This window comes from Siniperca chuatsi, linkage group LG23 (assembly GCF_020085105.1).
Source record: "Siniperca chuatsi isolate FFG_IHB_CAS linkage group LG23, ASM2008510v1, whole genome shotgun sequence".
Taxonomy (NCBI): domain Eukaryota; kingdom Metazoa; phylum Chordata; class Actinopteri; order Centrarchiformes; family Sinipercidae; genus Siniperca; species Siniperca chuatsi.
In genome coordinates, this window is record NC_058064.1 from 11,332,488 (window position 1) to 11,357,563 (window position 25,076).

General features: G+C 39.1%; 1 protein-coding gene across 8 annotated transcripts in view; it reads right to left on the minus strand.

Moving 5' to 3' along the window:
- The window catches only part of LOC122870974 (protein PHTF2-like), a 46,394-nt gene that overhangs the window by 9,724 nt on the left and 11,594 nt on the right, over positions 1-25,076 (minus strand). For 2 of the 8 annotated variants that reach the window (XM_044185438.1, XM_044185437.1), the window contains 6 exons: positions 20,650-20,730; positions 8,317-8,373; positions 7,944-7,955; positions 2,817-2,886; positions 2,088-2,246; positions 1,005-1,170 (listed from right to left, as the gene is read on the minus strand). In XM_044185438.1, the coding sequence (XP_044041373.1) occupies positions 1,005-1,170; positions 2,088-2,246; positions 2,817-2,886; positions 7,944-7,955; positions 8,317-8,373; positions 20,650-20,694 (509 nt within the window). In that variant the 5' untranslated portion in view covers positions 20,695-20,730. Of the gene's footprint in view, positions 1-1,004; positions 1,171-2,087; positions 2,247-2,816; positions 2,887-6,629; positions 7,277-7,943; positions 7,956-8,316; positions 8,428-20,649; positions 20,731-25,076 lie in introns of those variants that run through there. The other 6 variants (XM_044185440.1, XM_044185435.1, XM_044185436.1 and 3 more) reach the window with 4 other exon arrangements.

Here is a 25,076-nt window from a genome sequence, read left to right on the forward strand (position 1 = left end):
CCAATTTTCTTCCAGAGAATCTGAAAATTGTCTTCATCAAACATCATTTTGAACCAGAAACAGTAGCCGCACACTGACAAGCTTTAAACCAACAGAGAGAAAATCACAAACTGCAAGTCTAAAAACTACAAAACACACCAAATAAAGCAAGCTACTTTCACACAATGAATCCCATTTGTCTTTAACCAGTGACATTAGATTTATCATGGAGAGATTTCCTTTAAGATAAACACGCCAATTTAGGGAACTCATCAATCAAACGACTTGTCTCCAAAAACAAAAACCCCTTTATAGGGATGAAAACGCCTCATTTTCTGCCTGGCATGTGGTAAGCATGTAATCTAGATACAATACAAAGGCTTTTTTTCAAGTGCTGGTTGAAATTCTTGCCCATACAAGATCCTTTGAAGTACAAACAGCAAAATTACAGTTTAGAAAGATTAAAATGATACTAAATTAAAGTCACAAAGCTGAGAAGAGAGTCTGATTGGTGCTGATGTTGACAGAAACTTGTGGAAAATATCTCCATGATAAACGTGCTTCTGTTTAGTTTGATTTTTAGTGAAAGAAGCAGACTGAGAACTTGGTCAAAAGTGAACAGTGAGGACAAATGCAATCCAGCAACAAAAGATGTATTCATTCATTTGTTTCCACAACTTTCTTTCTCCGTCTCGTGCTTGTTATTGCCATTGTTTATCTCTTTCAGTGTCTCCCTTTTTCCCCAGAGGGACTTTTTGGGTGCAGTGTCCTCTGATATTTTAATGGTTTGATTAATCTTTTCCTCACTCTCTCCTGCACCCATGTTGTCCCTCCTTTTCTTCGCTTCTCTAACCATAATCTCATTTTTATTGGCTCCTTTCCTCCCCCTCTTCCATAATGTCCTCATGTCCACCTTCCCTTCTTCTGCCCTTTGCTTTATCTCTCTTTCTGTATTATTTCCCCATTCTTTTCTGAATGGGGAACATGTACATAGTATTTCCCTCTTTTCTTTTCCCCGTTGTTACCTGCGTCTCTTTCCCCCGCTGCTGGAGGCAGGTTTCGGGGTCCTGGTGGAGACGATCTGACAGTGGACGGTGCCCAGCAGCAACATGAGCCATATGGCTCCAAACACCTCGGTGGTTGGTATCCCATGAGGCTGAGGGATGATCACATACAGGACTGCTGCCGCCACTGCCGGAGAGAGAGAAGCAATTAACACTAAACTCTGCAGCTTTGAGACCTCTTTTTTTTTTTTTACTTGACGAAGATCCAACTGGGATTTAAATAAATTTGTGGTTTCGAGTCAGTGTGCATTTGTTACCCTTTTCATTGATGTGGATTTCCAATAGTCTTGCACCTACATGGGATGTGTATATAACTACCATCCTTCTATGACAAAGAAAGTCAGATGTGTAACTAAGCAGCTGTTTGCTAACATGTTAGCCACAGCAAATTAACAAGGTAACAGTATCTCAGGTTTGCGTTTCAAAAATCACTTGATGAAACTTTAAGTTGCCTAGTGTTAAATCAAAGAGAAGATGTGTGTGTTTTTACGCAGTATGTGGGGGGAAGTGAGCAGGAAGGGCGGGGGGTTAGAGAGAGAGTCTGTTTTCGTCAGAGCTGAAAAGGGCATCATGATGTAGGGGGTGGAAAACACTGTTCAGTGGTCTTGAAAGTGTTTGTGCAGCAAGTGTGTGCTGCTCTGTGGGTGCAACCCGGGAGTTCTCAATGCTCACAAGATATTGTGGGCTGCATGTGTATTTTAAGAAAAACAGCAGAATAGACGCACAGTGTCAGCTGTTGGACATCTTGTTAAGTCAGTTATTGGTAGAAGATTTAAACATTCGCTGAGGATCAATTCAATTTTATTTATATAGACCAATTCATAACAGAAGTTATCTCATTGCACTTTTCCTATAGAGCAGGTCTAGACCGTACTCTTTATAATATTCAGCCTAGATACCAGATCAAATCAGTTAGACTATTAAAACTAGGGATTGTAGATATAAAATGAAATGAAGAGTGACTGTATGACCTATTTCTGATATTTAATAAACAGATTTTGGTGCATAGTCATAGAAATTTTATATTTCCACTACTACACTCACCTTGCAGCAGATAGAGAGCCAGCAGTAAGAGGTAAATGGCTCTGGAGGTGACCTGGATCCACCAGCGATAAAAGAACGGGAAGAAGACGACTCTGACGATGCCTTTCCTGGTCAGTGACGTCCACGGACTCTCTGGTTTGGCCTTGGCAAACGCCGAACCTGCGGAGGAAGAGAATAAATACACACTAAGTTTAACGAGGAGAACTAATTAAGCCAAATGACTGCAGTGAGCAGAAAAGCTCATCACTTAATACATCCTGGAGTCACATTAGAGCAGTGGGTTTATCTTTTAAGCTTCCTTCTCAGACTCCTCTTCCGCCCCTTCTATCTTTTTTGGTCTCTGCATTTCATCTCGTTTATCTACTCTCTTCCTCCGTTTCTTTCTTGATTATCTATCTGTCTTCCTGTGCAGTGAAATAACAATGAGGATAAATTGGAATGATCTGATGAATAATTGAAAATGTGATGAATATGAGACAGATAGGAAGAGATGGGAACGCTGATAGAGAGATGAAGACAGAAAGAGCGAGGGTTAACAGTGACAGGGGGTTGGCACAGCAACGCTGGCATCTTAGGTTCATGTGTGTGCGTTTTATGTGATGCCACTGAGCAGACGATGTTGTGTGTCTGATGGTTTTTAGCTTTAGCAGAAAGCCTGTCTGGTATCTAATCTAATTAGCTTAATGGAAAGGAAGTTTGCACTCACACACACACAAACTTTTTTCTCACCTCTAACCAAGTCCACGTCTATAAGGTCTGGTTTGACATGTCCTGTCTTCTTTGGCTTGTTCCTCAAGCCCTGCAGGGGGAGACAGAGAGACGTGGGGGGGGTCAATGTCAAAGACAAAGAAAGAAACAGAGATTAATATAAACATTAACACACACACACACACACACACACACGGAAACTCAACTACAGGTGGCTTCTCATGCACTTTATGCCTTCATAAACACACATACACACATTCAGTGTTTGAGGAGGCACACAGTGCATTCAGACTCACACAGCTACTGGCTCTATTCTCTATTTCACTGCACGTGCATCTACTCACATCCACTAGATTTAACTCAACATTTTCAGCCCAATCTGGAAAACAGACTTCTACACTTCTACACTACACTGATGCATTAAGTCAGTCTAAATGTTGCTACTTTGCATTCGTTAAAGAATTCAGAGGATAAAAACAGCAAAACATCCCTAAAGACCTTTCAGTCCTTGAAATCAGCTGCGTCATTTCAAAACAGTGTGTTATAGCCATCATTCATTCCAGAGGTTTACTGTTACAGCTTTAAAGTTGGTGCTTTGTGCAGTTTATGACCCTGGGAATAACACTCCCCTGTGGCACGCTGACTTCCTGTGCCACTTCCTGCTATGATGTATACACTTTTGTGTGTGTGTGTGTGTGTGTGTGTGTGTGTGTGTCTGTGCGCTCTGTCAGCTGTGAAAAACTGTACTGAAACTTTCTGTGCGACCATAAGTTCTGAAATGTGGTGCCTTTCTGTGTAAGTAACAACAGGAACAGTAAATACAAATGAACATTTAAAAGGGACAGATCACCCCAAAATCAAAATACATACATATTTTTCCTCTTACCAATACATATTTATGAGTTTTAGAGATATCAGCCATAGTGATGTCTGCCTTTTTGGAATATAATGGAACAAAACTAATAAAACTGCTCACAACAAAGTCTGTGGAGTATCTTGAGTAACCGGGTCATGATTTCTGGAGAGAGACATTGCTGTTGGGTGTTTCAATTATTTATTTATTTTTTTTACACTTTGAGCACCACAAGCTGAGTGCCATATTTTCCATTATATTCCAAAAAGGCAGACATGTCTACGGCCGATATCTCCAAAACTCATACAAAACAATCTAGATGGATAAATAGTGCTACATGTAAGAGGAAAAATATGTATTTTTTTTTATTTTGGGGTGAACTGTGAAGGTGTGTGTGTGGGGGGAGAGAGAGAGAGAGAGAGAGATATTCAGTACTTCAGTACAACAACAATGTCGAAGTCACACTATTGTGAGCAGCCTGAGAATAGTTTGGTCATGCCTGTGTTTACCCAGAGTCATTAATATGAAACCTCATTAAAACCATAGTGCTCTGTGTACATGTGAGCAGCTACACACACACACACACACACACACACACACACACTATTCAGTTTCCCATCCATGTGCATGTACAGGAGCTAAGAGGATTTTTAATGGAACAAAAAACATATTTTACACAAAGCACTTAGTTAATGATTGTGGAGTTGTGTCATGTTAAGCTGTACCTCTAAAATATTTGTATTCCAATATTTGGTATGTATCATTTTCGTGACTTCTATAACATGTTTGCAGCTATGTATCTGACGGGTCATATTGTAAGTGTTGCTGTATATTTTACTCTGACGTCAGCTAGATGTAATCAGTTTTGTGCCAATATACAGTACACCTTGTCTTTTGTTATGTTATTGTCATGTTTGTCTGATGAGGATGTGGTAGGGTTGAAACAGCGACTTTTTTGCAGCCCAAAAATGTTTTGGGAGCTTTAATCCAGCGTGCTGGATATCCATTTTTTCCCTATTTTTCTTAAAAAGGTCCCATTAAATGACAAATTAATGAATCTTTCCTCTGTTGTTACTGATCAGACTTATAGTCTTACAATATTTAGGCTAATTTCTTAGCCCAGTCTTGTCTTATGTAACATTTGAAAACTTTGGCTTCTTTAGTTAAATGATAAAAGGGATTTTGTAGAAAAACGTTTATATTTTTAGGAATCAGCACCCAAAATCAGTTATTGTATTGGCACAAGTATAGAAATTACCAGCCCTACTTCATTATCAGGTTTTCATTATCAGTAAACAAGGTCTTAAGTCCTTTCAGATCTTTGAAATACTGAACATTTCAAGGATGCGAGTCATTTTAACGGTAACACATAAAGCTGTCCACTTGAATCTGACTGGCTCATGCCAATATTTACATACCGGCCAAACAAGTTCAGTGCTATCAGTCAGTGGTCTGATAGAGTCTTAATGGAGGCCCTTATCATTACATAGCACAACCAACAAGCTAATACACTGTGTGTGTGCGTAAGAGAGGGAAAATGTGACAGTGTAGAAGAGCAGGACAGTAGTGTGTGTGTGTGTGTGTGTGTGTGTGTGTGTGGATGTGCGCGTGTGTGTGTACATGCAGGGCTCTTGGCAGTAGATTTACCGCAGCAGACCACGGCTCCCTTATCTCTGCACTATTCATAGCTTCTTATCTTTCTAAACTACTTTTTCCTGCAGTTACAAGTCATGATGTTGCCTCAGTGACTGATTGGTCCAGCATGTATGAATGATTAATGCAAAATCTGAAGAGAAAAATGTTAAAGCAACTATGCTTTACTCTTTACATTCCTTATTAAAGGCTGCTTGTCATGTTGCTTATTCTTCTGTTGCACTATGTGCTACACACCTAAAATGCATATGTAAATGCATTTTAACAATGGAATTTGAACCAAAACCCCAGCAGAATATATTGTAGTTTCCTGTTTGCACCAGCAGGTGGCAACTGGGTTTCTTCTGGAGAGCTTTACACAGTGTTTTCCTCACTAAAACCTCACACACAACTGTGTGTTTAGTTTGTTTGAAGAGTTCATTTTAAATATGCTCTACTTCTGTAAAAAGGTTAACTCAATTTTATCATCCAGTCTCTATAAAACATAAGAGGTGGGTTCCTTATTACACTTGAATTTTACACAGAATTAATAATGTATGTGCTTATTTTGTCAGAGCAGTTATAAATGATGGAATAAAACAGTTGTAATATAATATTTCTTGTCTTTCGCAAAGTCAGATATCAGAAGGGAAACAAAAGGAAACAAATTAACACAAAACTGGGCTCATTGGTCTTTAAGGCATTCTGTTATTAGACATAAATTATGCTTTTGTAAATTAACACTGTGTGCCAGAAATTAAAAATATGATCATACAGAGCATCATAAGGGCATAAAGGAGCAGCTATATCTCCTCCTAAAACAGATGCCAAAATAGTCAATATTAAGAGAAGTAGTCGCGGCCACATCTGACTGCTAAAACAGGACTTCTGCACATTTTCCAGACGGCTGAGTTCCTCTGAATTATGAGTACTGCTTATCTACTTATCTAGAGTATAATTAACACTTTAGGAGGAGGGGGTGACACATATCCATACCAGGCTAAGATAAACTCTGCGCTGTCTGCTGCAGCTGCAAACTGAAAAACCAATTACTTTACAGACGAAGAGCCATGGTCGCAGCGCTGCGTCTGTGTGCACGTGTGTGTGTGTGTGGACTTTGAGCTCATTAAATAGGATATCTCTCACCTCTCTGACAAGAGGTATAGTAGGAGGGAGGTAGAAGTAGAGATGGGACAGAAAGTAGAAACCACCAATGAAATGTACACACAATGTTCTGTCACCATCATTAACATAAACAAATAAAGTTAATTAAAAACTAAATGTAATTCTGCCCAAAAAAAAAAAAAAAAAAACACATTCAGAAGCCTTATCAGGTCCTCGAACCCCACCTTGGACATGTTGGATATACGAAATCTGAGAAGGGAGGGATGAAGTTGTCCTCTTTTAAACGTCAAAGGTGAGAGGTCACAGCAGACAGGTCAAGAGGCTCTAATTACACACAGCTCTGGACTAAGAGGGAGTCGCTTCAAGCCATGCACTCACACAAAACACACACACAAACAATGTTCCATTAACCTCTAATTTTAACCCACAAAGAGATATCATGAAGCAGTGCAAAAGAGGTCTATAGCTATAATGTCACTGAGTCCGACAATGTTATAAAAGTGCGATGCTAAATCGGTGGAGTGCTCTTTTAAGAAACTGGTGGCTATGAAAGAAAACAACGTCCTACAACTGACCAGTGCTTGTGTTTTTCCATTTCTATGACAACACCTCTCTGCAGTGTTTCTACTTCCTACTGCTTCCTTGTTCGTGGTTTGCAGTTTAAACTGTTTACATACAACAGTTTGGAATATCATAGTGCGCTAGATCGTACCAAAAAAGAAGGATGCAGTGACAGCAAGTGACTTACTGCATGTCTGATTTACACAGGAATTCATGTCAGAGCAATTATAGTAATTTCTAGCAATCTTAACTCTCATTTAAATTACTTATCCTATACTTTTCCATATCTTTTTATTTATTTTTGGCATTGTTATAATTGTTGTATTGTCTAATTGTGTAAATAATTATCTTTATATCGTTGTTTAGCACTACGGAAGAATGTTGTGATCATGCAGGATTGAACAGAATAAAACAAAAAAAAAACATAAAGGCTGTTGATTTCGAGGTGAATGAGACAGAAGGGACTAGGCCGCATATGCACATTTCTGCTGTGAACTAGAGGCTGGGAATCTACCACCCTACCTGAATTATGTCTATGTCTATTCCCAGAGGAACACACAGCACTGACTGGTCACAGAAAGGCAGCTATGACGCATTTTGCGTTGTAAAAACAGTTTTGTCTTTCGTGAATCTTTATGTGACGCACACTTCTTGAACGTCAGCTCAGATCAAAGAGTCATCGTTGCAATTTTTTCAACAAAAAAAACAAAAAACAAAACATTTGTTAAGAGTAAAAGAAGACCAAAGTTTCGGCAGCATGCTGACTGGCACCAGCCTGATCACATGACTCATGCTAATCCAGCTGAAACAGCGTCACTACGGTGTGAACGCAGTGTGGGGTTAATAAACACACCAGGATTTGACATGGCAACTGAACAATCAAACAAACCAATCACAGTCTAGCAAGTCTATAGCGTGGGTGAGCAGACGTGCACTGTGGGACAACAAGAGGGACGTCCTCCCCACTGTATACTCACCAGAGAAATAAACTGTAGAGAGGAGGAGGAAAAGACGGATGGAGAAGAAGGGACGGAGATGGAGATGAAGAGAGGAGAGATGGGCAGGTGACAGCCAGCCAGGAGGGCAGAGAGGAAAGAGTTAAAAGAAAACACTGGAAAAGAACTGGCAGCATGGTGAGAGACGGTGAAAACAGAATAAAAGGGAGGAAGAAAGAGGAAGATGGAGGAGTGAAAATCAAAGAGACAACAAAAAAAAGACTTGACAAAGTGAACCAAAAGAAATAGAGAATAAGGAGACATTTAGAATAAGCAGAGCACAGAAAGAAAACAGGAAACAACAGTGAAATAACAGAAAGATGGACGTGTGGAGCAAACCATGGACCAAACGTACCTTGATTTCTCGCTGCTCTACTGATTTCTCCCATATCTGTTGGTCATAGGCGCCGATCTGGTAAAATAAACAAAGAGGAAGGATTAATGATGACATATGGAGAGAAGAGCTACAGTAAACAGAAAGCAGGTACAAGGTTTCAGTTTCTTGATGCTGTGCACACGTCATCTTCTTGGTGTTTACAGAAAGAGCCATATTGATTCAAACCACAATAAAAGGTTTTCTTAGACGCACTAAAAAGCTTCACTTCCCCTCAATAAAGTTCATATCGTTGAGTAACGACTGTAGTGGACAGAACAATGTTTTTCCCTGGAAGGATCTTTCACATTTATTAAAAAACTTAAAAATAAAACAATGTCATTTCATTGCTTTCTCTCCTCGAAATCTTGTGTGACTCTGGGGAAATGCATGCAGCACCACTGGTCACTGGGATCAATAGACCTGCAGAGTGTGTGTGGAGGAGAAAGTGTGTGTGTGTGTGTGTGTGTGTGTGTGTGTGTGTGTGTGTGTGTGAGGCCAGTGGAGTGGTTAATAAACGCTTATGTAGATCCTTGACAAATAGTCATATGTGCAGTGTTTCTGTATGAGCATAGCACAACAGAGACGGACAGAAAGAAAAACAGACAGTGAAACGTGGGAACAAGATATATTTGTCCCTCGTCCAGACATCTGACCTGGGAACACACACAAACTAAACGAACACACTCTAAAAGGTCAAACTGTACTAATTTCACCCTGCTAGAGTTGCCAGTTTCTTATTTCTCCTTCTTTTTAATCCACACAGACACAACTAGCAGATAATACTCAGCTTTGACTGTTGAAAGTGAAGGAGAAAAAAGGACGCTGGGAGAATCAAGTCACACAATTTTCTTGCTTTTTATAAAGCGTGTGTGTTTCAGAGACCTAAGAGGATCAGCTGATGATCTTACCTCAGCAGATCAGTTTATTCATGTGAGTGCGTGAGTGTGTCTCCAAGGTCATCCAGCTTTCCAGTGGAAACTCTGCATCTTTAATGAGACTTCATTAAAGATGGATAGAAAGATAGGAAGAGAGAGGTCAAAGACGAGGAAAGAAGAACATGAAGAGAGACAGAAAAGACGATCGTAAGAAGTGAGGACAGAAAAAAAGTGTTTTTAATGTCGGTCAAAGAGTTACTTTATAGATCTCTTTTTCTTTCTCTCTCAATCCACGTTTTTGCTGGGCAATATCACGTTACAAACAGACACGGATTCTTGGCATGTTTACATGCCAAATTATTATAATGTCATTTGTGCTTTTACTTTTACAGCCCCGATGACTTGATATCCACATGTTAACCACCAGATACCAGCAGGAGATGTGGGTCAAGCACTGCGTCACATTGTGCTCGCCCCACAGTACATGCGCATGTGCGACCTTGATCTCAAGATGGGTCCTCCTGCACGTTTAACTTTATCCCACTTTCAGTGCTTTGTTTTCATTTTGAAATACAGATTTCTACTGTGTAACATGTGGCTACCATAACACCGCCGGCCCTCAGGTTACACTATCATACAGACAGCTACTGCTTTCCAACTTATTTAACTTGTTTTATCTGTAAGTAGCTAAGTCCTATGCGTTCATGCAGTTATTTTTCATTTCAACCTGTCACAAACTTAAGTAGGGACTGATTTTGAAAGAGTGTGATTGAAAGTTAATTCTTCACCTTGAAAACAGTACTTGACATAATCTCACCACTTTCAAACTTGACGAGAAGTCCTTAAAGTGCTCAGAAACATGGACATTTTAACATCTACAATTCCATGACACCTGGGCAAAGGGAGATCATGTGATACGATTGAAAGCTCGATGGAGCTTGTGGTGAGACAGTTTTGTCAACTACTATATTACTAAAGATTTCCAACATAAAGCTCTGGCCAACCTGAAAGTAACATTTCTTCTTTCCCTTCTTTTTTAGTGAAGCAGCTGCGTCATTTTACATGATGGTGAAATTGAAAGCTACAGAACAGCTACTAAATGGACCATTTCTGCAACAGGAATTAACAGTAGTCTCAATGATTTTCATTTTTGTTGGAATGTTTGCCCCCAAATTGACTTTTTTTGTCTTTTAATCCTGCAATAAGGGACTGTAGATTACTCCTCTGTTCATTTAGAAAAATAAATTGCAATTCTTAAATTCTGACATTATAATTGGGCTGTAGCTTATTGACAAATGTGAATCCCAAGGCTCTACCAGATGAGAACAAACAGCCTATTCTGAGCACCAGATAGCATTAAATCTGACGTCTGACTGACTGTGTGACATTTGGGCTGACAGCTAATTTTCCACATCACTCAACCTATTAAAAAAACACACACACACACACACACAGGAGAGGATGTTAGAGTATATGCAGAGGACAGCCAGAGGGCAAACATGACCAGACTACACAACAGAAAGATAAAGGAGAAAGGGTGTAGATAAGGAGGAGGGCAAGTATGGGAAGATGAGTAATTTTCACTCTCTCTCTCTCTCTCTCTCTCTCTCTCTCTCTCTCACACACACACACACACACACACACCCTTTCATCACTATCTGCATACCTCATCAGCCGCTCTCAAAATAAATCTTAGGCAACAAAACACTAATTACAGTTTCTCTGTACACTTGCCTCTTTATTTTAGCATTTTTTGTCTTTAAATGATAAAAGATTGCTTTAGTAACTGTCATGGGTTAAATATTCTTGGTCAAATGGCACATGAATCTACACTGATTTCACTAAGAAAAATCACAGACTTCATCCATTTGACAAGCAAATCAAGTGCTGAGAGTGCAGCAGAAGGGAAGATGACGAGGCCAAGTGTGTCGCTGCGGCAGTGCTGGGGTCACCATGACGACGGATGGAGGGACGATCCAAGGGGGGGGGGGGGGGGATTATGTCGGCAAAGCAACAGAGTTATATAACAACTGCCTCTGCAATAGAGGGGGTGTTTTACACGCACACACACAGATGCTGGTTTGACAGACATTCATAAGGTTTCACACATTAACACACAGATTAGCTGTGAATAATTGTTCAAATATTGTTCATCAGTGGTAATTATTGCCATTCATCTGCTATGTTATTACAGACTAGCTGGGGGGTTCACTGTTCACTCAGTGTTGTTTCCAGCTGCAGCAGGGAGCGGTTTTTGGACCCACTGCACTCTATACCTGCCCAGCACCAAACTACTAGCTCGTGAACATAGTGGAGACCAAAAACGGAGATGAAAGCAGACTGAATATTGAACTTACATTCATCAAGTGGACAGAAACACAACTCCAAGTTAATGCCAATGTTGCTGCGTGTCTGCTGCATTTGTATGTAAAATGCTGACAAGCTTTGCCATATAAACTTCATAACGTGATAATACAATATGTCATCAACTTTTTTTCTGTTGCCCTAAAATCGCCAATGCAGGTTCAAAATGTGTCTTTTAGTGCTGGAACGATTAGTCAAATCGTTCATTAGTCAAGTTGTCTATCTAGAAAAAAATAGAGCTGGTTCAAGCTTCACAAAATGAGGATTTGCAGCTTTTCTCTGTTATATATTATTGTAAATTGGATATCTTTGAAAGCATCAACTTGAGCTCTGGGAACTTGTAATGCACATTTTTTCAAATGTTCCAGCATCTTATACACTAAACAATTTATCAATTCATTTAAAAATAACTGATTTAAATCATAATGAAAACTTTTTTGCAGCCCTAGAGTCTTTTTTAAAGTTGAAAGCTAAAAATGGGTTTTCAAATCTTTAGAAATTAACTTTCTATCAGGACCTTAAAATTTTGTGAAGCTACTGGCTATATAACACTGTCAAGTCCTTCTCTTCTATACTCTATGGCCAAGTTGAACAAATCAACAAACAAATGCTAAACATTCTGCTAAATCTATTTTATGTCTCCATATAAACTATTCATCTACTATTTTCTTACTTCCTTTCAGTTTGAAAACCTCAGTACTCTCCATTGTGAAGCAGACTGTGATGGGAAATCCCTCACCTACATTGCATCCAGTATTCACAGCGCTTCACTTTTACCACATTTTGTTATGTTACAGCCTTGTTCCAAAACAGATTAAATTCATTATTTTCCCTCAAAATTCTACCAACAATACCCCATTATGACAACGTGAAAGAAGTTTGTTTGAAATCTTTGCAAAATAATTAAAAATAAAAAACAAAACAAAAAATCACATGTTGCTCAATACTTTGTTGAAGCACCTTTGGTCCCAATTACAGCCTCAAGTCTTTTTGAGTATGATGCTACAAGCTTGGCAAATCTATTTTTGGGCAGTTTCTCCCATTCTTCTTTGCAGGACCTCTCAAGCGCCATCAGGTTGGATGGGGAGCATCGGTGTACAGCCATTTTCAGATCTCTCCAGAGATGTTCAATCGGGTTCAAGTCTGGGCTCTGGCTGGGCCACTCAGGGACATTCACAGAGTTGTCCTGTAGCCTTTGTTATCTTGGCTGTGTGCTTAGGGTCGTTGTCCTGTTGGAAGATGAACCTTCGCCCCAGTCTGAGGTCCAGAGCGCTCTGGAGCAGGTTTTCATCATGGATGTCTCTGTACATTGCTGCATTCATCTTTCCCTCGATCCTGACTAGTCTCCCAGTTCCTGCCGCTGAAAAACACCCCCACAGCATGATGCTGCCACCACCATGCTTCACTGTAGGGATGGTACTGGCCAGGTGATGAGCGGTGCCTGGTGTCCTCCAAACATGACGCTTGCCATTCAGGCCGAAGAGTTCAATCTTTGTTTCATCAGTTTCTCATGGTCTGAGAGTCCTTCAGGTGCCTTTTGGAAAACTCCAGGCGGGCTGTCATGTGCCTTTTACTGAGGAGGGGCTTCTGTCGGGCCACTCTACCATACAGGCCTGATTGGTGGAGTGCTGCAGAGATGGTTGTTCTTCTGGAAGGTTCTCCTCTCTCCAAAGAGAGAGCTGGAGCTCTGTCAGAGTGCCAATCGGGTTCTTGGTCACCTCCCTGAATAAGGCCCTTCTCTCCCCTGATCGCTCAGTTTGGCTGGGCGGCCAGCTCTAGGAAGAGTCCTGGTGGTTCCAAACTTCTTCCATTTACGGATGATGGAGGCCACTGTGCTCATTGGGACCTTCAATGCTGCAGAGATTTTTCTGTACCCTTCCCCAGGTCTGTGCCTAGATACAATCCTGTCTCGGAGGTCTACAGACAATTCCTTGGACTTGATGGCTTGGTTTGTGCTCTGACATGCACTGTTAACTGTGGGACCTTTATATAGGCCGGTGTGTGCCTTTCCAAATCATATCCAATCAACTGAATTTACCACAGGTCGACTCCAATCAAGTTGTAAAAACATCTCAAGTATGATCAGTGGAAACAGGATACACCTGAGCTCAATTTTGAGTGTCATGGCAAAGGCTGTGAATACTTACTTTTGGAATAATGCTGTAACATAACAAAATGTGGAAAAAGTGAAGCGCTGTGAATAATTTGGTGTGGTTAGCTTTGACACACTGATTAACCAGCAGTGGAAATGCACTGTATGTGTGTATGGGGATACTTTCAGCTTAGAGTGCTATGTGCACCTAATGGCAAATTTTCAGTGTCAAGGACTGAATGAATTAATAAACAAAATCCTGAAACAGTTTAAAATCCACTGGTTACCGGTAATCCAAATTAGGGCTGCAACTAATTATTATTTTCCTTATCCATCAATTTTCAATTATTTTGTTCAACCAAAAGTCTAAAACCCAACAGCATTCAACTTAGTGATGTAAAAATGATTTTAAACAATTAACTGGTTATCAAAATTGCTGTCAGTTGACTTATCAATTAATAATTTCACCACTAATCCCAAAACAAAGATGATAATTATGACCTAAAAATGATTTAACACTATCATCTGTCAATTTTTTAAGATAAAATTTTAAATTTCAATCCAAAATATTGTCATTAAAAAAGTGATTTCCTAAAAGTACAAAATAAAAAAGGACCAGTAAAGGTGTGAATGAACACAAAAACCTAAAAAAAGATTTAATGAAAGAGCAATTAAAAGGAATTTGGGTCAGACAGCTGGTTGTGGCATGCAGATTAATCCATCTGCTGTGTTTTCAGGTGGGACCATGGCAACACACAGAGAGAGGTGTTGCTGTAGAGTGTGTGTAAGGCCTATTTTCTATTTAGCTCAGACATGACATGTATGTATGTATGTATGTATGTATGTATGTATGTATGTATGTATGTATGACATTTACTAAGCAGGTGGAGACATTTATCACTCACTGCCTGTTGAACTTCACATTACAACTGAAGGGAGGTTCAGTGAAATTTTGGCCAGGTTAACTTGTTAACAGTCATGGGTTCAGCAATGAAAAAGATAAGATGATGATGATGATGATGATCAGTTTAGGGCTGCAACTATGAATGATTATTTTCATTATGAATTAATCTGCCAACTGTTTTCTTAATTAAGACATTGATCGTTTAGTCTATGAAATGTTATGTCTTATCCAAATTTCTGAGATCCCAAGGTGACATATTCAAATGTCCAAACCCCAAAGATATTCAGTTTATTATCACATAAGACAAAGAAAAGCACCAAATCCTCATAATATAGACGCTGGAAATGGGAAATGCTTGGCAGTTTTGCTTGTAAAATGACTTCAGCAATGATTATCAACTGACTAATCTTTCCAGCTCTAGATCAGTTTGTTCTACAGAAAATCTGATCATAATCATAAATATATTACTTAGGGCTGCAACTAACAATTATTTTCAATATTTAATCTAGCGATTATGTTCAGTTAATCAATTGTTTTGTCTATATAATGTCAAATTATAAAAATAAACAAAAATACCAACAATAGGTTTCCTAAAAGTCAAGATGACTTCTTCAGAAAAAAGTATATCCTCATATTTGAGAAGGTGGAACAAGAAAATTTGTGATATTTTTGCTTGAAAAGTGACTCAAATGATTAATCGATTATCAGAATAGTTAAATGTTCTGTCAGTCGACTGATCGATTAATCGACTGTTTCAGCTATAATATTATTATGAATAATAACTGGAAGACTGGAGCAAATGAATGTGAATCATCCTCAGTGCTGTATGCCTGTGTTTTGTCTGGAAAGCTGTCAGAAAGAAAAGTCTAGATGCAAAAACTAGTCTGTGATTGATCATATGTTGGATGGAAAGGAAAATACATAGAAAGCAGGCAATTGTACCACTCATGTGTGTCCTACAACTGAACCCAAAATAGAAACATATAAATATTAATATATAATATATAAATAACATATCAAACTACTTGGTAATATATCCGGCTGTGGCTTAGTGGTAGAGCGGGTCACATGTTGAAGTGTCCTTGGGCAAGTTACTGAACCCCAAATTGCTCCCGAGGGCTGTGCCTTCAATGAGTGTGTGAGAATGATTACTTAGTTTCTTTGGACCGATGAGCAGTTGGCACCTGCCATCAGTGTATGAATGTAGTGAATGGGGTGAATGTGATATGTAGTGTGAAGTGCTTTGAGTGGTCAGAAGACTAGAAAGGCGCTATACAAGTACATTTAATTTACCATATGTGTTGTCTCCTCTACTCTAAATGTAGCCGTGTCCTCCATATAAAAACTCACTTTGCAGAGAACATTCACAGAGTTACTGATCTTGTAAAGTCATTAACATCCACAGATCTCGCCCACATACTAAGGATATGAACTGTCACTTATGTCTTAAAATAGACCTTAAAGCCACCACACAAATAAGCTATAAGCTGATTTATTACAGTGCAAATTTTTAAGATCAAATATATCACCGACATGCCCCATGAAGCTGACACTTGGCTTCCTACTCGGCAACAGCAAGCACTATGTGTCAGACTTAAAAGAAAAAACAAGGAAGTCTGTCTGGTGCTGTAACAAATATAGTCTACATGGCTGCATGCGTATTCACTGCGATATAGGCTTGGCATGGCACTGTGGTGAGTGAAAAGGCAGCTTCCACACAAACATAACACTATGTGTCTGAGTCTATTTGCAGCCTGTCTCCAGACATAGCACAGTCAGAAATATACTGCGGGTCATGCGGGGCCACACTGTTTGAAGCCTGCAGAGGCTGGAGAGCTGAGGATGGCAAGGTCAGCTTCACAGACCTGTTTGTAAGACTGGACAATTTCTTCAGGCCTTTCTGTCTGTGCACTTGATGTCTTATTACAGCTCTTTACCTTTCTGAGTGACACAGCAAATAAAATCTTTCCAAATCAGAGCTGTCCCATTCGTTTGACGCGTTATCCACCATTCTCGTAGTTTCACACATTTAAAATCAACAGAAACAAAACACTTAACTGGCATTTCAACTCATACAAAGGCTGATTTAAAGGGTCGGTTCATCCAAATTAAATTCATCGAATAAATTAGAAATACTGTGTGAATAAGTGTCATTGTATATTTAAATACGTGTTGAAACACAGGCAAATATACAGATACTCAATTTTATTTTATACACATACAAGATATTATTATCATCATCATCATCATCATCATGTAAGGTATGGATGGATAGCAGCTACAGATATAATTGTGCTAAACGATAATATATGGGCTACAAAGGTCGCCCTTTTTTCTTAATCAGGAATATAGTCAGTCTGCTTGAGTAGACATGAAAACTAGGAGGTTCTTTTTATTAGACCATTATCAGGTAGGATGAATCTCTAACCTGTCTGCAGAATTACATTGAGTGTGTTTTTCCAGTTGCTCCAAGTGGCTCCACGTGATCACAGCTGAGGAGGCTACAGTTCAGTGAGAGCTTGATTCTAACTGATACTACCTGGATGAGATGTCCAAACAGATTTACAGCACAATAGTTGAGGCTCCATATAATGCTCATAGGCTCTGTTGATTATTCACTGCATAAACACCTATAGATGCCTGCCTGCGTTTTTTTTTTTTTTGTTGGTTTTGTCTAGCTGTCAACATATCCACATTTCTATTTATTTTTTGAGAGAGTGATGAGGAGGTTTTGTAACTACTTTTGGCGTGCTTGCTGTCGGTTCTATGAAATTGATCTTTCTAATTATTGAGAACAGACTTTACTATCTAAAGTACATCCTGTGGAAAACTTCAAATAAAAGTGCTTTCATTTTCAAATTAGATATGATGCGTTAGGGTCACTCAGCTGCACGTGAACAGGCAATACAATAAAACGCTGTTGCATTACTTTATAATCCATGCATCAACAACAGAACATTTGAAAATTAATATGAAAAACATTTTTATTGTCATTGTAGGCTATAAAACAAAATTATGTGTGGCACCTCTCAGTAATAGTAAATTATTATTCAATTATAATCAGAAACGCTAAAGGCCATCATAGCTGCCAATACAAGTAAGATAGAGCACTTTATTATATTCAATTTTTACAATGGACCCCTTGACAAGGCTACAATCGTTGCCTCAGCAGGCGACAACTGTAGCCTGCCAAGGCAACAATTGTAGCCTCACCAAGCGTTCATTGTAGCCACGGCAGGCTACAATTGTTGCCTGGGCGAGGCTACAATTACTGCCTGCAGAGGCTATAATTGTAACCTCGGTAGGCATTTTTGTAACGTGCCTGTTGGATGGTACACTACATCTTTGAGATATTTATGGTCCACTTGACTTTCCATATTTTTCCACCATGTGAGGCCTTGTCAGGAGCCACAGGCTCATTTAAAAATACTGAGGGCAGTATTTGTTTATTTGGCAGAATTTCAGGTGTTTGCTTAATGTCAAACTACAGACTCTCTTGTATTTTTTAGCAAAGCCAGTGCTGAACTAGATGGAATATTATAGCTGCAATGAACCCATTTTTGCCCTTAAAGGCTTGTCTGTCTGCTGTGTCCATGGACTGTTACATTAAGGACTGATGAATAAAATCATCCTTTCCTGGTGACTCAAACAGCAGAAAATCCACAAACACGATCTTTAACATAACAGTGTCTGTTTTATCTCCTTTACATTCAGGTAGTCAGAGGGGGAAAAAACCCACTTAACTTGTCTAAAAGAAACGTCAGAGATAAAGAAGCCCTGAGGACAGTCAGACAGGTGTGATCTGCTTCCTATAAAAAGACTTTTCTATCATGACTTAGCGGTTGTCGTCACTGGTGTGCCTCTGCCCAGACAAGCTCAGCAAGGCAGACCTATGTACGGTGACTGTACACCCTGAGAGAGCTAAGCCTAAGCTTAAATCATTTAAAGAAAGCATAAATGTTCTGTTTTTATCCAGTTTCTTAGACTAATCTCACTGCTCTGTATATTTGAAAAGGCCTAATTGGAGACTTAAGACCATTTTAATGTTACCTGCAATTAAATTTAGAAATAATTCAAGAATCAAGATAAAGAAAATAAGCTGTGAAAACCTGCTATTTTCAATTGACAATAATTGTTTGTCTCATGCAGACAGCAGCGTTTAGAGTTCAGACCTTTAATTAAAGTTTGCATATTCTCATATGAGTCATCTTCAGTGTGATCTCATTCCAGTGAAAGCTTATGTTGACGTCTTCATCTGCCAGGTGCAAGCAGAGGATCAGAGAAAGACAGGTTGTAATGACATGACAGACAGATGAAACACAAAAACAAAAAAAGAGACATCCAGACAGACAAGGAGACAAGAGAGGTTGTGGAGAAATAACAACAGGCAGACAGATGAGCAGAAGGGGCCTAAGAAGAGACAAACAGGTTTGTGAGGACAGACAGCCCGAGAGGCAGACAGATGTGTAAGCTGAGAGCTGCCGGGGGAGCAGAGCTGGAGTCCAGTAGAGGATCTGATATCTGAGACCATGGAACAAGAAGACACACAACACCAGTCTGGTTTCACACTGTGCCGAACGGCCCGACTCTGCTGCTGCCGGCAGTGAGGAGGTCACTGCCAAAATACTGTACATCAAAAAGAGTCTGAACACTCACATATCAGAACTCTGAATCTTCAGTTTCTGTTTTAAGGGACAAAAATGAACAAATGTTTTAGAGCTATCGAGACCGATAATTCAATATTAGTTTACTGCAGATATATATCGATATCTGTATATATGCCAGACGATACATTGCAGTAGTGAAATGCCAAAGTTATATTTGAGGTAAAGTAGAAACAGCATAACATAGTTTGTTTACCAGAGAGCCCTGACAACTTTAATTTTCAACTGTAAAATGCCCCGATCAGTACAAATTGTGGTTGCAAAAAAAAAACCAAAAAAACTAACCTAATGTATGAAAACTTTATCAAAAATCTGTGTTTATGTAACATACTAGCCTCTATAAATTATTATCAGGCATTAGTGTGCAATAACAGAAACTGCAGAAAATTCTTGTGTTTGCAAACTCTTTTTGAAATTGTTAAATTTTACATTTATATGTACCCAGGTTTCTTTTTTTTCTTGATTAAGCGCAAGGTTTTTTGTCTTCTACTTTTAAATATTAAGTTAATCATTCAGCACCTCTAAGACAGTAAAGATACACTCTGTAAGCATCACATTGTGTCCATTAGTGGTTTATATATTTAACAAGTAGTAAAATCTGACCCCATTTGCACTATAAAATCACTTTGAAAAAAGTGACACCAAATCTGCCTCCATTTCTATCAAATACGACATCTCATTTTAGGGAAACAATATTTTGTAGCATATATAACCACTTACAACACAGTATTACATGACCAAAGATCCATATTTATGTCATGACAACTGAGCAAAATCAGCTAAGGAAAACTGAGATGCAGCTGAAAACTTCGGAAAAACCTAGTGATGGGACTTAGAGTCAATTTTGTTGTTTTTTCGTTTGGTCAAAAAATGTTGATCTTTTATGTATTTTACCTCATTCTTCCTCTTTAGCTTTGTTTGCTATATTTCTAGCCATTTAAAAAAAGGAAATTTGAACCTAGAGACAGCTTGTATTGTCTGAGGAGTCCCTCGTTTTTAGGTATTTCATATATCGATGCACATCCATGTGTGTGTAAATGCACGCGAACACAACTAGGCTCAACAACTTTCACAGGATAATCCACACACCTTGTTGTGAGCAGTTTCATGTAGGAACTATTTTCTTTCTACCAATAGTTTGAAAGTGATCACTACAAATCTGTGGATTATTCTGAGTAATCAGGTCATGATTGCTGTTGAATTTTTCAAATGTTTTTTTTTGGCGCTTTGAGCACCAGAAGCAGAGTGCCATCTAGTCCCATTTTATTCAAAAAAGGCAGACATCTCTACAGCCGATATCTCCAAAACTGGGCAGCTCACACCCCAAACAATCTAGAGTTGGGGTTTTTTCTTATTTTGTGACATGCAAAAACCAAGCCAGTGTGCAAATGCAAGAAATGTACAGCATCTTACCTTTTTCTGGTACCACACCACAGCATCTTTTACTTTGGAAGCCATTTACATTTCCCTTCTCCTGGCCTAGGGCATCTTAGACTGAAAACACACAGCGAGAGTGAGACAGAGAGAGAGAGAGAGAGCAGTGTGAGTGACGGAGTAATGATGAAAGAGAGAGGAGGACTGAGGTCTATATACCTGGTAGGAAGGTGTGCCCTGACAACTGACAAAAGGAGAGAGGGAGGAGAAGACACACACACACAAACAAACACAAACAACTACATACAGACACAAGTGTGATTGTGCAGATTTGATTGAAGGCATTCATTTTGCCTCTCTTCCTACATAAAAATACAACATTTATATATTATCTTCTGATCCTTTCGCTCCTGAATCACTCACACACACACAATAGTTTTACTAATAAGGCCAGTCACTTTTACATGTCATCTCCCTTGACTCCCGTCTTACAACATAAACAAACACAGTCTTTCTATAAGCCGGCCTGGAAACACTTATCACGCTAATAGTGGTGGTTTAGAACTGGTTGAATCATATTCTGACACAAACACACAGACACATTAACACACACATGCATTTTCCGGGAAATATTGGGAACGGCTGTTGGATCCCTTGCAGTGTTTGGGCGTGTGAGTAATTGGCTTGGAAAGACTCATAAACACACACACAAACACACACAGTTCAAATTGACAAGTGCTAATGACGAGACATAAGGCCTTTCTGAATCTGTGTTCTTGTCTGTACTTGTGTCCTTGTGAAACGTCATCTTTTGCGGCCCAAGTACTGTCCCAATACAAAAATTCGCAGTTCGCCAAGAATGGTTGAAATTCCCAGAAGTGTTCTCAACACCTCCATTTTACCAAGGATGCATCGGTTGTATGAACTTGACAGCACAAATATCCCAACATTCATTTCAGTATTCAAGCGAGGAGCGTAAAGCTGCAGAGAAAGTGGTCAACAACAGAACCTTTTTTTTTTTTAATTTTACAATTTTCATATGCTATTTCATCACGAGGCGAGAAATCAATTGTGTAGATTTCGAATATTGGCAGTTTTACGAAAAGTGAAAATGTGCTCCAATATTTTCGGAGTTGAGAAGCTCCACAAGCGCCTGCGGGGGTAGCCAGCCAGCCAGCCACGTTCACAGACCCCTCTTGCCCCACAGACGACTTCAGCAACAGTGGCAGAGGAAAGCCAGGCCCACAACTGTAAGATATTTTTCATTATCGTAAATCACCATCGTAAGTTATTCTGTCATTACATTCTCAGTAATGTTGTAACATTTTAACTTAAATCAAGAGACATCTGGCTCGTGATGTACAGAAAATTCTTGGCATGTGAAACTTAAAAATTAAATAAACAGCAGGCGCCGTATGAAAGGGGAATGTCGTTGCATTAATATTATAAATCGACATTACATTGTTAGTTGTACAGTTGCGGTTACAGTACTTACTTTTATTTTATCGATTTTTTATGTTTCTCTACTATGCTTATTTATGCACCAATATAGCAATAACCTACTTGGCAATAAACCCGTTTCTGAGCTGATTGTTTTGGGTGATAAAGGCTGGCTGTTGTTTTGGAGCACTACAGGCGACCTCTGTGCTGGGGTCACTGCGCAATACCAGTAAGAACGCATCGTCTCACGTCTAACTATTGCATTAATAGTCAAGCTTGCATAAAACCAACATGATTATCAACATGCGTGCAGCGTAGACTCTTGCATCCCATGTCTGTTGACGATAAAACTTTAAACCGGATGCTTGTGCTCGCCAATGCTGATTAGCAACTATTTAATAAGACATACGGATTTAAAGATTGTGTGCAAATGGAAAAATGGGATGAAATTAGTTTCACAAATCACTAATTTATGTGATAAATAAAATGCGATAAATTATAGATAGAGAGATAGATATAGCAGAGGAAAATGACAACTACAATCTTCTACAATCCAAAACAATAATATCTTTTGACAGAAAATCTTAACTCAAGGTCTACTAACTAGCTTTTTTCACAGTTTTCAACTCTCTTCTCCCACTGAGGAAGACTGTGAGATGTGGTTGAAAGATCCGATCCGATGAAAAAAAAAAAAAAAACTTAACTAATGCAACAATAGTGATGGTGGGTGAGTGATGGTAATGGTGATGACAATGGTAATAAATGGGCATATATATATATACACACACACACACCCAGACACGCACACACTTATACATTTACACATTTTTATTTCACTTCTGAAATTATGGAACTACTAGATTGTTGGTCACTGCACTATTATAGTCTGTACATCTGTCTGTCTGTCAATAAAAAAAAAAAAAGAAAGATCCGATCTGGAAAAAGCTAGTAAGTCGGCCTTGAGTTAGGATGCTTTTATCAAACTACTGTTTTTAAAAAGGTCAATAATTAACATTCACACTAAGCTTTCTTTATATCCACAAAACATTGTATTCTGCTGATATTCTGTACATAATTACATAAATATATCACACAGACTCAATAGCAATATATAGGTTATTTTATTTTCAATATATGACTTTTGATGATTTCAAAGTCTGACCACCACCAAAATAAACCATATGTTGCATTACTATTTGATTATCAATATCTGGGTCACTGATGGGAAGGCCTAAGGCATGCTGTGTGTCAGTGTTACAATCAATGTGATGTTACACCAAGTTGTCTTTGAAACAGGATCTACAGGTGATGTGAGCTTGTTTGTTGTGGTTAAAAAAGGATCAAAGCAGAAAGAGTTTTATTGGATCCGCTTCAACAAACCGGAGCTTCAGAGTTATTTGACACAGAAGAACAAAGAGGAGTTATTATTTACTCATTTGAATCAGCTTAACGTGCATGTCTGAGACAAATTTCTTTGAATGTATTAATATGACGGCTGTAACTACTTTGACTGTGACTGCTTATATAACATTAAAAGTAGAAACCTCTTTCGGTCTGGTGGAGGTGGAAGAAGAAGACAAGGAGAAGAAGATGCGGTTAATGAGAAAGCTGTAAAGTGGCAAACATGGAGGCTTCGCAGTTAGCCACTCTCCTTCCCCGTTTTCTCTCTGCCTCTCTTCCTTCCCCCTCTGTCTGTCAGTCTCTTTGTATCTCTTTTCTGTTTCTGTTACGTAAGTACTGTGTTGTCCTGCTGTGTGAGTGTGAGGCGTGGAGGAGCAGATAGATGGAGGGCAGCGGCTGCAAGCCAGGCCAACTCAGGGGGAAGGAGGAGCTTTCTGTTCTCTTTGGCTTCATTGTTAATCAGGAAATATTACCCAATCCAATGAAATATTGCAAAAATGAAATATTTTGAGGGGGAGTATTAATGAAGTTTAACATTTCCCCTTAGCTTTTCAACCATATTTTGACATTTTTTTCTGCTTTTACTCTCAAGTTTTTCGCTCAAGTTGGAACCTTTAATTTGACGTAGCAGAGTGAAGACATCCTGCTTGCATGTGAAGGCTTGTTTGTGCTGCTGGCCTCAGTCTACAGGAGTATCCATACCTGACGCAGGTATTTGCAGTGTCATCCATTTCAATGAAAGCTACTTGGAAACATTTTTGTGCTGCTAGTTGTGAGATATACTTCCAAAGAAATGGTGAGTCAATTTTGTGGCAATTCTGCAGTCTTCGCCACAGTTTATATTGAAAGAAATGTGTGTGAGATCACACTACAAGGCTGTTTGACGGCTCCACAGCTTATCTGTCAACAACCCAACCACAACACTTGTTGTTAATATGTGCGATAAAGTCACCACCTCTAAGAAATATAAGAGTATTAATGTGAGAGCATGTCAAAGTCCTCATGTTCAAAGCTACGGTGGAGTGAGTCCAAGCTCAGTGTGTCAAGAATGTGAAATTCAAAAAGCAGGAAGGAGAGAAAATGTTCTACTCGAGCCAAGTGTGAACAGTTTCTACGTCAAGCGCATAAGTCTGTTAGTAGTCTTAACTGAAGACACACACACACACACACAAGCATGGCAAACCACAAGCTCACTAAAGCGCAAAACTGCAAAGAACCCAGTTCCTACGAGCAAATGAGTAAATGCTGCATGCATACTGCTTATAAAGTTGCAGAGGTGTGGGCGTATATGCATTTCTCAGTGTGTGTGTGTGTGTGTGTGTGTGTCTACTTTTACCCCAGAAGGCAAGAGACATTTTTACCAACAGGAAGAAAGTCTCTTGCTCGCTCTTGTCTACGATTACGATCATCACTCCTCACTCCATACATATAATCACACACTTGCTTTTTGCTATTACCCATACATGCAAAGAAAGCATATCTGAACTTAAACTTGATAGACAGAAAGAGAAAGCGTGGACTATGCTGATTTGTCCTTTTTATGTGCAGTGGTTACACAAGTAAATGGACTGACAGAGTCAATAGAGGCCTTCATTTTAAAACTTGACAGAGGTGGTCAAAGATAG